Source organism: Chrysoperla carnea, chromosome 2, assembly GCF_905475395.1.
Source record: "Chrysoperla carnea chromosome 2, inChrCarn1.1, whole genome shotgun sequence".
NCBI lineage: Eukaryota > Metazoa > Arthropoda > Insecta > Neuroptera > Chrysopidae > Chrysoperla > Chrysoperla carnea.
The window spans coordinates 73,058,704-73,073,956 of NC_058338.1; the positions used below are offsets into that span (position 1 = coordinate 73,058,704).

At 29.0% G+C, this 15,253-nt stretch overlaps 1 protein-coding gene across 1 annotated transcript; it reads right to left on the minus strand.

The window, feature by feature from the left end:
• Positions 1–8,557: 8,557 nt before the first annotated feature.
• On the minus strand, positions 8,558–15,017 carry LOC123291590 (zinc transporter 9). The gene is made up of 8 exons (XM_044871926.1): positions 15,003–15,017; positions 14,663–14,936; positions 12,680–13,168; positions 11,515–12,327; positions 10,164–10,457; positions 9,957–10,066; positions 9,776–9,889; positions 8,558–8,686 (listed from the first exon to the last, which is right to left on the minus strand). Exons 2-8 carry the CDS (start codon positions 14,751–14,753, stop codon positions 8,642–8,644), a joined length of 1,956 nt encoding a protein of 651 aa, XP_044727861.1. The 5' UTR covers positions 14,754–14,936; positions 15,003–15,017; the 3' UTR covers positions 8,558–8,641.
• Between the last annotated feature and the right edge of the window lie 236 nt (positions 15,018–15,253).

Consider the following 15,253-nt stretch of genomic DNA (forward strand, 5'->3'; position numbering starts at 1 on the left):
GTCTTTGAACGTTGGACTATTTAGATATAGGTTGCGGGTTCGAATCCAAGCAGCGGCAGTGTGAACAATTTATAATTAATGGGAGTGCAGAATTGATCACATTGTTGTCGCTTGGATAAGAACGAAGTAGCCGATTCCATTCACATCAAAAATGTAATTGTAAATATGAATGTAATTTAATAAATACAGATTAAAAAATAATAATGTGGGTGGCCTCTGTGATAAGGCGCATATCATAAAAACGGAGGTTAAACACCCATTATTATTATTTGAAAATTTTCTAGTATACATACTGTGAACTGTAAGAGCTGCTATCTGAATAAATAAGCGGATTCGGAAATAATAGATATGCAAAAAAAAAATAGACCGCAAATTTAGACCGAATAGAATTCATTAATTATGTACTTTTGAATGCAGTATAGCTGAAGACGTGCATATGAGTGACATCATTTGCTAAAGACGTTTCACTTAAACTATATGTTCACAAAAGTGACAAACATTCTTTTAAAAATACCTTCTCTGACCTTGAAATACCAAATTGTGGTTTACGAACACTACGCTGTCTTCAAATAAGGAATGTTATTAATCTTAAATTTTTGTTAAGCTTTTATTTCAATTCTGTATCAAAAATAATATTGAACTTCCCCAAGTAAACTTTTTAAAAAGCTATGTATTGATATAACTAAATATAAGTTAGTTAAAATGAGTAAATTTAAAAAAGAATTCACAGATTACAAACGTTATTTAGGCATAAATCAATAATAAATACAAAAACCTATGTATAAATATATACATACATAATTAAAATTATTACGTAATTCAATGTTATTACGAAAATTATTTCTTCGAGAGTTTTCGCTTCTCTTTTGAAAGAAACTGTAAATAAATTTCAAATTATTATGAAAAAAAAAAACAGTTTTGTTTTAAAGCTTATATACAATCTTTCCATTTTTGTAAAAAAAAAATAACTTTCTTCAAATTTAAATTACAAAAAATGGTTAATAAAATAAACACTTAATCAAAAAATTGGAAAATTTGATTTAGATTAACAAAATGAAAACAAAAAAAATGAATTTTTTAAAATTCTCAATATAATTTTTATTACATCATTAAAATAATTATTTATGAGTCTCTCGAAACTTCAGCATCCGCGCATATAAAACTTCATAACTTTAGAAATTAAACAACTTTTTTTTTTTTTAAATGAAATATTAGAAGCCAAACCAAAAACTTGTTTTACATTTTACGATAGGTATATTAATTTACCTTTTATTTCTTTTTGTGTAATTGAAGTACTAGTGATTCTTAATGAGAAATTATATGGATATATTGTCGAGTTAATTATATATTTTCTACACTCTACACAAAGTAACGTAGAAAAAAATTCGTAGCGCAGGAGCTGCATTAGCCAAGCGAATTCTCTCATAGATTGAAAAAATAACACGTTTTCCTTAAAATCGAATATTGCCTTTTTAATTTTTCAAGAATTTTATTTCGATAACTAAGCTTTTAGAGAAAAAATCATAAAAGTACTTTTTTGCTTAGAATTGATCAAAAAATACAAAAATGTTTCTTATTTTGCCCCCACCTCTTTTTTATCGGTCGATTTTTCTCATTAACGAACTTGACTTTTCAAATAGCAAAACCCTTCTTGATACCAATTTTTGTTCAAATTAGACTTAAATTGCGACCGCTAGAGAGGGTACAGACACACTTATAGATACATATATATAAATTTTAACGATGGTCATTTTTGACATTTATTAGGTAGGATCGATGAAAATTAGAAGAAATTTTTTCAAAATTCCATGATCAATACAAAAGCAATAGCTCCACTTCCTTCGGAAATTCGCTTTAAATGTATTTTAACCACAGATGTTTATATTAAACATAGTTGGTCTTGGTCAGATTAATCCACGGAAGTCATAGCTAACCAATCATTTAACGCCATAGTTCATATACATACCCAACAATCAAGCGTTTGTACACACTGAGTTTCTTTATAAATTTTCAACACCCACGCATAGATCCTGTTATGATACTTTTTTTTATAATCAACAGGAGACTAAGGGCTCTAAAACCGTGAATCAGAACACTGGGCAGTAGTGTTCTGATTCACGGTTTTAGAGCCCTTAGTCTCCTGTTGATTATAAAAAAAAGTATCATAACAGGATCTATGCGTGGATGTTGAAAATCTTAACTAATGGTGGAAGCGATGAGAAGTCAAAAAAGTGTATAATATTTGTACTATTAAGATATTTTTAGCATTTAATTAATGGTTGATGAGTTCTTTCAATTGAATATCTGTGTAAGCCTGGTTAAAAATGAGAGGAAGGTGTGTGAGGAGATTAAGATCAGAGAAGGAACAGAGCTTATTTTCAAAATGGGACCCTTTTCAAGTCAAAGCAAATCATTTATGGTTCAAGAGACAGATAATGAACAGAATACAGTACGACCTTAATAAAACGTATCTCAATATAACGACTTTAACGATTTAACAAATTCTTCAGAATCCCCTAGAATTGTCCTTAAGAATCAATCAAAAAAAAGTGCAAATATTTTCAACTATCAAAAAAAAAAAAGTAAATACTGCTAATTAACGAATATTATCAACCCAAAACTTTTATATAACATTCCCACCCACCAATATAAGACTCTTAATCCCAAAGTATGTGATTCATATCGCAACAGGTTCCGACACGGTTTTTTCATATTATTGTTTGGTGGAAAGTAACATAAACACTATTGCTCCTCACGATTGTTAAAGTTTCAAGTTGCAATAGCTCAGAAACGTAAAATTTGTTCCTTATTAGTCGCAGAAAACAACATTAATTTCCTCTTTATAGCAAAAAGACCAACCTATAACCTCAATATAACAAACCTCAGTTTAACGAATTACTTGATATAACAAATTTGTTATATATTAATATATACTTGTTCCCTTCCGATTTGTTATACCAAGGTTACACTGTATTTGGTCTCGTAAGGATAGGAGATTTCGGGTGAATCACATAAAATTCTGAAATAAATAGACCAAAAAATACTTCGTTTATTCAAATCTCATGCAGCACATCCAATGGCTTAGTCATCATATGGAACGAGGGCCTAGGAAGAGAATGCCTAAGAAGATTTTTTATCGTATTATAAATGAATCAAGGAGAAAAGATAGATCAAAGAAGAGTGTACACTGAAAAGAAGAAAATGTACGAATTAGCTCTTTCTCCCATTATGGGCTATTTAAGTTTAATACTCACATTTGTGATTTTAATTATAATGGATTGACTTTCTGAAGTATAATATTAAAATTTTTTTTGTATTTGTTTACACATTTAATAAACACATTCAAGTAATTTTTATATGAATGAGAATTTTATTCATTTTGTAATGCAATGATAAAAAAGTCATGTGAATATCAAAGGCGTATTTTCTATAAAACCATGTTCTGTTATCAATAGACAAAATGAGAAACCCTGAAAAGTGTTTTGCGAAAAATCAACAGATCCTGATTTTTCAGTTCATAATCTGTCATATTTTTTGTACTTTGTTTTTCATGTTGGCAAATACCCTTTGAGTCCATATTGCGGAAATTACACTAATCTCATTTCGAACCAGTAAGATATGGGAAAAACGTTTAAAAGTAGGTTCATAAATATTTTTCGTAAAACATATTTTTGAATTGTCTCGAAAATCAGTGCAGTATTTTAATTGTTTTGCCTTTTTCACCTTTCCGGAAATATGTACAGCCATAGTATTTCAGAGGTACGAAAGGCTCCCTAGAATGTCCCCATATAAGCTCCAGCTTGGGTAGGGGTGAAACTGGTCCATCTCCACAGTAAGTAATTAAAATTTGGTTTCTCAACGTTTTCGAAACAAGGTGGGGCACATTGGTTACTCAACAATTCTGAAACTTCAATTTAACTCATGTAATTCCTTCCATAATAAAATATTTGCATTGATTTTGTCGGGCGTTAATTAGTAGAATTCCATTATAAACTAAAAAAATCAAATTATTTAGCAATTTCAAATAATAATGGATTTTGCAAAATAATTTTGTTTATTTTATTTAAAATATTTTAAGGTAGTACCTACACGAAAGTGATATTCCAAGAATTTCTCAAAACTCAGAATATAAAATATTTAATTCATAATACACTTGCTGTTAAAATTAGAAGATGATTTACCATGCCATACATGAGATATTAGCAATTAAAAGTGACGCAATTTGTACGTGTACATGGGAGAAGTGTATAAAAATACACAAATTTACAAATATTATATTTATTTACCAATGAATGACGTCCACCATCTCTATGAAAAACTAATATAATGTAGAATACTATATTTAGAAAATATATAAATAAAAATAAAAATTATTTACCATATAGTTTCGATAAAAAACTTAAATAAATAACTCGTTTTAGCGATGATTTTTGTGGAAAGCATATAAAAACTAATGGTAAAGATAGATATCAAAGTATGTGTGTGTATACGTATAGAATATATAATTGTGAGTAACTACAGTCTTTTGAAAATAATATATGGTATATGTATAATAGTCATAGCACAGATAATGCACTGAATGATAGTATTAGTCCAAAACTTTTTGACTGGACGGTCGCGGAGGAACTACCTTAAATCCGATATTGTATTTAATTGCTTAAGGACAACATTTACGGTATACCTATATTATCTATATACTTCACAATTTAAGTTTTTTTAAAAAAATAATAGCACTAAGTTTGGAAAGTTACCTGCCGTAACTTTATCCCTACCAAACTGATAGAGAATCAACGCAGAGTAAAAACTACACTTCGAGTTAAAAGATCAAGATAGAATTCCTTATAAAGATCTTGAAATGCAGGAAATTATTCATCCTGGTAGGCATGCCTCCCCTTAAACGGGTAAAGTTACGACGGGGGAGACGCTGGCAGCTGAAGCTTTATAATTTAAATAGATTGGAAATCTTGAGCAACACTTTACAAATAGGAGGAGACAAGCCGTCAGTGTTTTATTACAATTGTAGTTATATTTATTTCACGTCTGAATAAGCAATAATGCCTTTTTTTTGGTCATTTCAATTGTTTACATCATGCAAAGACGTGTCGGATATAATATAACTTAATATTCTACTTAAAAAACTTATTTTTAATTTCATTGATTACAACACAAATCACAATTACTTTTCTTTGCAATTTAATTAAATATAGACTAAGAGCCCTCAATAAAAAGAATATAAAGTGCTGCACAGCCTAGACCTCTCGAGAGGAGCCCTAATCGGGATTTTTTTTATATGAATTGAACCATCACACCTACAGATTTCAGTGTGCAAAATACTTCTCTTGCATATAATGTAAATATTCCCCTGGATCAAACATTATTGATTCCGAAAGACAAAGTTTTGTTTTGAAAGTATAATTTATGTGGCAAGATTTAAGTTGACTATCTAAGACCTAAGCAACATGGTAAGATTGACAAATAATATTTCTAACTTGTAAAATTGAATAAAATTATCGAAAATTTATTTCAAATCATATAAAATAAAATCATAGGCTTGGAAACACTGATACGAAATTTCAAAACTTTTGTTACTCTATTGTGGCTCGGTAATAGGTCGAATTATCTACATTATTCTTAATCTAGGTAAATGATAGTAATAGCGTTCTTCACTGGAGGGCTACAGCGGTATTTGATACTGTTGGAAAAGTATGAAGTTTGATCGAACGAAAATAAATAACATAACACCTTAACATAATCAATGTTTACTTAATTTGATTTTTTGTCAGTGTTTCCAAGTCTATCAATTGTTCTCTAAAAAAGTTTTATCATTGATATTAATGCCAATTTTGATTAAACATTGGTTAACAAGTAGAAATTTTAAAAATAATGTCTGTTTGACCTTCAAATTTTTATTGTTTTTATTCATTGTATACAGCAGGTGTTCAAAAAATAAGTTTTTATCCTCAAATAAAAAAAGTATCAGCGATTCTCATCGCCGTTTTCCAAAAAAATTAGAAATAAAAAGAAATTTTTTTTTGAAATATCATTCTCGAAAGTTACAGACTTAATGTATCGTGAATTTACATCAGATTCTGATAAAAATCTTTTACTAAGGTAAATCGCACCAAAAAATTCAAAACTTTGTAGTTACAGAAATTGATGCTGATAAAAGAAAAATATGATTCTTTATTGGAATTCCGTGATACCAATATAAAGAATCAGGTCGCCAGAGACCAATCTCCGAGATTGTGAAGATATTCATAGTTCTCTATAATCGAGTCTAATATTCCCTTTAAGTTTTCTCTGACATTTCAAGAATCTCGAAATTCCCTGACATTTTCAGATCATACATATTTGTCAGTCAATGAAAAACTACCAGCTCAAATTTGGTGGCGAATATAATAAAACGAAATAGGAGCTTTTTTTAACTCTGTACCTACCTCTCTTCTAAGCCCATCAGTAAGGAGATTTTGGCTCAATAGTCTTCAGATATACTTGAAGGTTTCCTATCACTTTGCGAAACAGAGTTGACATAAGGTACATCCATAATATTATTTATTCTTTATTAGCAAAAAAATTCGAAAAAAACAGATTTCCGCTGAATTCATTTATTTGAATGCCATTTTTACATGAATCAGCTGTTTAAACAATGGAGGCGGAAATAATAAAATGATATTAAAAATTTTTTTTTTTTAGATTGTTAATTTATTAAAAACTCAACAACATAGAAATAGCTTTTCTAGCTTTTCATTATTATATATGGTACCTAAATTTTCTACTTCAATCACATTTCAATCCAATTAGTCAATAAATTTCGGCAATCAACTTTCTAACAATTCAGATTTTAAAATCTCAGGTGTAATAATCGGTATTGCCCTGGTAAGTGATAATTTCCTTTTAATTTTTGTAATTTTGCCATGTTTTCTCTTTGGGCTACTTTCGAAAATTCATTTTTCTCATTTTCGAAATTTCTGTTATGTTCGTACATTTTCAACACTCAAATTTCAAACCCTAAGCCATGCGGCAGTGATTATAAACTAGCAAGACTTGACTATATATTTTTCTTTAGAGTGAAACTTCTATATCTTTGCATTAAAGCTCGCTAACGAAATTATTTGACTCTCGAAAAAAAAAAAATTAGATCAAAACATGTTTGCTTTTTTGTGAGGAACAGCTTTCTAGTTTAGAGTGTTCTCTTAAAAGTAATGAAGGCCAAATTCAAGGTGTTTAAAAAATGCTACTTTTTATCTCAGAGGTAAACTTTTTCTGTGGGGGGATGACCTCTCAAAACCCTCCCTCCCACCCTCTCGCGCATGGGCCAGTTAAGAATCACTAATACAAAATTTTATGGGTACATCTCTGATAAACACTCTGTATAATAAGCCGCACAGCATTTTTAAAATTCATAACGGTTATTAAATATATACCACATAAAGGCTAGTCCTATTAAAAATTATTAGGTACTAAATTATAAATTTTATTTGAATATAATTAATAATTACACGTACCCGTGTAAGATGAATAATAATAATTCATGTGAGATGACTGGAGTATCATTATCAGACACTTATTTTGAATAAATTAAAAGGTTAAAAAGTAATAAATAGGAAATTGACCTTTATTGTCCCAACACATTTATATCTGATTGATTTTATATTAATCGATGTAAATAAAAACTTGGTGTAAATAATCCACATATCCTCTATATACAAGTATCTGATAATATTGTATAAAAAAAATACGTTGTTATATCATATTGCATCGTTTCGGCATCTCAAATTGCAACGGATAAAAAAAATCCTAGAAAATGGGGTAAAGTTGTTTGTAAAACATACCTAATTATATTCAAATTAAATGTTTCTGTTCATTTAACTTGTAAAGCTCCTGGAATTTAAACTACAGTGGAGTCCCACTATTAGTCGCAGCCACTAGCTTAATTAGTCCAGCTATTCAATTAACAGCTTAACCTTTTTACTAAACGGCGCCGTTCCACTAACGGTCTCAACGATATTCAGCAACTCAGTCACACAGCTAGGTAAATGACTTAAATCGATAACGCTTAACAACTTGCCTAGTTTAGTCATTTAAATTTAGTTCCAATTTCTGCCACCTGGCGCTGAAACAGCTTGATTACGTTGACGCCAAAAAAATAGAATGGAAGGACGTAATGAGCATGGTAGGTACTATTAAAAACTAGTTTTTATGGCAAGAGTTAACTTGCCATTTATCTGAATGGTTTTTTTCTGAAGGCTTGTTGAAGGTTTCTTACATTTTCAAATTTTTAAAATCACAATCCTGTAACTGACTATAACCATCGGAATATAAATGATAACACATCAACTAGTTGTTAAATATTTATAAGTAATATATTTATTTTATTTATTTTTTTCAAAATCACTTTAAAAAGCACATAATAATAGATACATTTAATAAAAATAAAAGAAACATTCGCACATAAAATTAATGAATTAATGAATACTGACCCAAACAATATGTAAATATTTTATGAACATTAAATATTATTGTTTTTCCTTCGTAATATTTTAACGAATTTGATTTTCTTTTGTTAGCACAATTATACATTAAATATTCTCCTATTTACAAAGTTACATACAAAAGAAACAATTAAATTATACAAATATTTCTACAAAATTTCTAGATCACAATGTCGTATTTCTGGATACTTTTTCTACAACAAAGAAAAAACGTAAATTAGTACTAAAAATTACAAAATATTCAAACAAACTTTTAAAATGAATTTTAAAGTTTTCGAATCTACAGATCAAAAAACTAAACCATTTAATTATTTTTCGTAAATTTTCCTTTGAGAAATCTGATGCGTGCATCATGATTCAGTCCGTCAGATTCATGAATCGTAAATTTCGAATGTTATTTCAAATGCTTTTGTCTGCTAAACGGTAACAATTTCTATAAAATGTTGGCAAAACAGTCTCGTTTCATTTGAAGAAAACATTTAATAAGTGAATCTCTAAATTATTTCAAGGAAGAATATGTTTATTTATTATTAATGCGAAATTTACGATTCATGAATCCGAGTTTTTTATCAGTGGTGTGGAAAACTGATTTGTCGGATGAGCTGTAATGTAGGTTGCATATAAAAACTTTTAATTATACTTTAAATGTCTATCTGTTCATAATATTAGTCCAATAAAATGAAGATTTAAACTACCATCAAAACGGAAGCCTGCATTTTTGAATATAAGTTCGTTTTGACATTTTGAAGTAAGCATAGTTTAAAAATATTGAATTCTATTAAGGGGGAAGAAAAAACAATAAAAACTACCCCTAAAATCACTTTTTTGAAAATATCTCGAAAACATACGATATGGAAAAAAGTTTTAAATAAAAAATATAGATATCAAAAGTTTTTTATAAAATCATTTCTAATCACTTTTGACGCATTTGCAATAGAAACCGAGATATTTGTAATAATCAAATCTAATTTATATATCAGCCCCATAAAATATGAAAAAATTTCTCTTAGGAAAAACCCCCCAAAAATGACCTTTTTCAGTTCTATACATGCTAGAAAGAAGGGATTTTTTATAGCGGTTGAGCTATAAATTAGATTTGATTATTGAAAATATTTCGGTTTCTATTACGTCTCAAAAGTGATTAATAAGTTTTCAATTTTAATAAATATGAAAAGTTCCTTTCTTTTTTGCAGGTCCTTCCTGACTCTCCAAAAAGTGAACACTTTGATAATATAATTTGATAATTAGTTACGTTAAGGTTGGATAATTCTTAAATAACGTACCTTAAGTTTTAATTCAATTCGATCGATTTCTGCGCCCATCATATCAACAATATTTTCTGAATGTTTTAGAATAAAACCTTCTAATTCATCAATATTTTGAAATGATTTTACTTCCTAGTAAAATAAATTTAAAAATAAATTAACACACTTAGACGAATCAAATACTTTGATTAAATTTTACCTCCAACATAGCATTTAAATCCTGTTTATCTAAATATGATCGAGTTAATTCCCTTCCATCAAAATCGACTTCTGCTTTATATCGAACCAGGGAATTTCCCATATCAATACCTATAAAAAATTATATTTATCTTACAGGATTCAAATATATGATTCAGACAAATTATTCTTAACGTAACACATTATTTTATTTTGCAGATTTATTTACCTTTAACATCGTGGATAGCTCGTATCATAATATCAGCTTCTAATTCAGCATTAATTTTCGATATATGTTCCTCGGGTATTGATCTACCAACGAGAGCTGCAACATTTGTATAAATAATGAAAGAAGCAACAGCTCCTAAAATTGATCCAACCAAAAGCGAACCAACAGCATCTGGTATTGCAGAACCAGTTAATGAACTTAAACCCATACAGCCAGCGGCCAAAGCAACACCTGTTACAGCAGCTGTATCTTCTAACAGCACGACATTTACACTAGGATCTTGTCCACGCATTACTTAAAACAAATGTAAATTAAACTAAATATTTATTTTTTGGAATGTATCAACCTAAGATAAAAATTATGTCGTTTAAATCAACAATACAGAGCTTAAATCTTCGCCTTCATTAAAATTATTTAGTTGGCCTCTTTTAAACTGCAGGTTTTGAGAGAAAGAGGAATAATTCGAGAAGGCGATGATTGATTGAACGCATTTTAATATGAATAAAAAGATTAGAAAAGGCATTCAAGAAAACAATTCGAGTTGTAGAAAGTTGTATTCCTAATCAGTCAGCTAAATTCGTAAACGAATTAAAGGACAAAATCACGATAAATATCATCGATCAACTAGTATTAAGGGGCTATATCCAGTTAGAATTTCTAAAGAATCGCTTTTTTCGGAATTTTGGGATTTTTTCCATTTCCGGAATGTACATATAATTAAGTATATTCTCTGAAAATTTCAAGTTGATCCGAGAAATATTCACGAAGATAAACGCATCAGAAAAAAATAAAACTTAATGAGTGCAAGATTTCTCCGAAACGGTTCGTTCGATCAATTTCGTATTTTTACACAATCTTTTTAGATATTTTCCCCAGGGATTAATCGAACGGATTAATGTATTCATCTATCGACTAAAGAAATTTTCTGGATTTTTTCATTTTGGATAATTTAAGCCAAAGATTTTTTTTTGGAGGACCTCGCCTACAGGAGGAGATTAAGTCATACTTTAGAGATCGCCTGCAGGAGCAGCACCATATAAAATTTTTGAAATCGGACAACGCGATCTTAAAATTAAAAAAATGTTCTATATGTATACGTTTTTCATATTTATGTAAAATAAATGTTCTTCCCAAAAAATGTTTTCGTTCAGTACTGGATATAACCGCTTAATTAGATTTGGTCTCTTACATTTCTTTTTGTACCGAACTTAAATTTCTCTTCTGTTGTTCTCGTTTTGAAGAGTCTATAAAACGATATTATTCAAAGGGGGGAACAAAAATACTGGAAAAAACTTGTAATGTGTGGTGAATTTGAAAAGGCCACCATGTATTATATTCATAAAATACTTACTATAATCTTTAATTTCCATATTCTGTTCTTTTGCTCCTTTTTTAATCGAATTAATAGCTATATACAATGTTAAACCCTCTGATACAATTGATCCAGATAAAATAATATACGCCCAAAAGAAATCTGATATAGGTGTATTATCAACAAGTCCAGTAACTCCATGATAAAATGATAAACCTGCTCCAACACAAAATATTCCTACACCCGAAATTAATGAAGCTACATATTTCATGTTGCTATACCCGTATGGATGTACCGAATCTGGATTCTGTACAGATTTTTGTATACCATATGCTAAGATTAACTGATTAATTGTATCCGCCAACGAATGTATACATTCAGAGAACATACTATGCGATCCTGTATACCACCAGGCAAAAAATTTTACAAAAAAATTTGTTGCATTTATAGCAACAGCTGTCATTACAACCTTGCCCGAACGTCCAAATAATCCTTGTGTTTTGGATACTTGTACTTCTCGACCTAATTCTTTTCGATAATTTTTTAAACGTCGTTTTATTGTGAATAAATTTTGTTGGTGCATTTTACGTTCTAGTACACGTTTGAATAATTCTTTTTGTAGATTCTCTTTTGAGCCCCATACGTCAACTGCTTTTTGTTCGACATCTTTACGCCAATATACAGTGATTGGTGGTTCACATTCATATGGGGATCGTCTTAATGTTTTTGGCAATGATTCTAAATCAGTTTGTTTTAATGCAAAATCTTGCATTGCTCGTACTGGAGTTATATAATTTCGTTCTAATGTTGACACTGATAGATCTAAAGGTTTTCGTTTTCGAACTGGTTTTTCTGGAATGAAATAAATACATTATATAGAAAACTTTGAAAAATTGATTGTTTGTAGAGATTAAGCCATTTTGATTGGAGCCAACAGCTGACCAGTAACTGTCGTAGTTTACGACTTTATTACGAATTATAATTATTTCTGTATTTTGTATTATTCTAGAAATATCATATTATTTTGAACTGGATATTTTTGGTTAATTTTAAAAAATGGTCTGTGCATGTAAAATCATAATTTATTTTTTGATAAATTTGTAATTGAAAATTGGACTTCCAAAGGGGCTAAAAACGTTTGTTTTTGTGGATTTTTATTTCTGAAGTATTTATTGTTTAATTGAAATAATAATTCTATACTTACGAACTTCTTCAATTGTTTTATCAGCACCGAGATCCGTAACAGCGTCAAGTATTTTATTTTTTAACTTTGTCAGCGATTCATCTTTCATTTCTGAATCAAGTTCTTTATGTGGACGAATTTCAATTTCTAAACTTTTCTCTTCTACACCATCTAATTGTACATCTTTCTTTGGTTTTTCACTAGGTTTTAGTATATCCATCCATTTCTTTTTATCACTTTCCACTTCCAAACTTTTCTCTTGTATATTATCTAATATCACTTCACTCTTTTTTACGGTTACCGGTCTTTCAGTTTCATTCTCAACGGCCGATACTTGCGATGATAATATTGTCTCCACATTCCCATTTTCTGTATCTTTCTTTTGATTTGCTAATATTTGTGAGCGGCAAAAATTTTGTTGTCTATTTTGTAAGCTAGTAAAATTTTTTGTACGAAACAAGTGAAATGGATTTCGTTGTAAGGTAACACTAAGGTGTCGTTTTGAATGACCTGTATAAATAAAAAAAGTCTAAGTCTAAACACTTACATTTACCTGCGTAATTTTAATTTCTTATCGTAATGAAGAAATCTAGAAACATCTATAGCCACAAACTTTTGAATTAATTGTTTCATTTCAAAAGCGATAAGGAAGATAAATCTTCTTTTTAAAAAAATCTCGTGCGTTAAATTAACAAAACTCCCTCTACATTCAATCTAAGAAAATAACTTTTTAAGGTTGAAAACCACACAATTAAAAAAAGTAATTTTTTAAATCCGCAGATTTTTACTAAAAACGATGCTGAAAATAATTTTCAGGATAAAAAGAACTTTGTGTTAACACGGGTTAAGTTAGTTGAATTCTAAAAATCTATGGATTTCAAATAAATTTTAAGATTTGAAAGGTATTTTTCGGCAGTAATATCCGTTTGTGATATCAAACGCTCTCAATTAGTAAAACACAGAAATAAAAAAATTATTTTTATCTGTTATGACAATTCTAAATTTTTTTTTCTACCATGCATATATGTAATATGAAAGGTATACTAAGTTTAGTCTCAAGATTGTAACGCTTAAAAATATTAATGCTTCACCCATTTCCGTCACACTCCGTCTGTCAACACATTAACTCACAAATGAAAAAAGATATCAAATTCAAGAAATTTTTACAGCGTACTCAGGACGTAAAAAGTGAGGTCAAGTTCGTAAATGAGCAACATAGGTCAATTAGGTCTTGCCCTATGGGACCCATCTTGTAAACCGTTAGAGATAGAACAAAAGTTTAAATGTAAAAAATCTTACTTATCAAAAAATAAACAACTTATGTTTGAAAATTTTTTTTCGTAAGCATCACTGTTTACCCGCGAGGGCGAAAATTAGGCGTAAATTGTATAGTATATATTATATGGGGATATCAGTTATGTATCTGTGACATGTATGTATGAGTAATGTGATAGAGTAATCAACACTGTCATGGTATTTCAACAATTAACTCAGTCAATTGTTTGTTTTCACTTGTTTTTACCTTTTATCTATTGCAAAAAAAAAAAAAAAAATTCGCGATGTTATTGAAATTATTTTTTGATCTTCCTTTTACAAATAAACGTGTTAAAAAAATTACAAAATAAATTCCTACGACTATTTTACAAAATAACTCTTGACCGACTAAGAGTTTTGAATGTAACATGCATACTTTAATTATAACAGTTTGCAGAAAATTTTTGAATTCTTGTGATCTTTGGAAAATATAGTTTTACTTCCTTTGGCAACCCTCCAACTTGACATTCCAAATTTGGTATCATATCTTACATAGCTTTTTACTTGAATGTTTAAAGCTGGTTGCGTACAGATTAAATTAATAGAAGTTTTGTATATTAAATTTAATTTATTCCTTCAAACTAACATTTATTTTCAGTCTATGTTATGCGTTTTTTTTTTTTTTTTTTTGGAAGGTGTAAGTTTGACGGCTCTGAACTTTGTACTTTGCTCTAATTTATGAATACATACCTGAATGTACAACGTATAATTCTACGGTCGAATATGTAAACGGCATGCTATGGCAAACAGTTTTTGCAAGATGATAGGAACGCGTTAACATTATCACAACACCAATAAGTCAATAGTTTCAGTAAATTAAAAATATGAATTTTGTTCTATATGCAAATTAAAAGTACGAGTTAAATAAAATTACTATTTCATCAAAATATAACTACTTATTCGATAATGGTACAGAGTTTATGTTCATGAAAGACCGCATTTGTCAAAATGTGTAATTTTTCCCCTGAAATGATTAAATAATATGCATTATAGAATTTTATTGTAACGCTTTTAATAATATTGTACTTACAACAAAAATGATTTAAGGCATGATTTTATATTATAAATATCCATAAATTTTTGTAATAGTTACAAAAGGCTGAAAAAAATATTAATAAATGTCAAACTCTGACAATTCTTGTCATAATGTCAGTGGTATATAAAATTATTTTTAAAATGTTCAAAGATGACTCTCATAAAATAGATTTCTGTATTTTATGGTTTTACATATATTTTGTTGCTAGATGTCTCTGTAAGTACTGTTTTTAAGTGAGTTTTTTA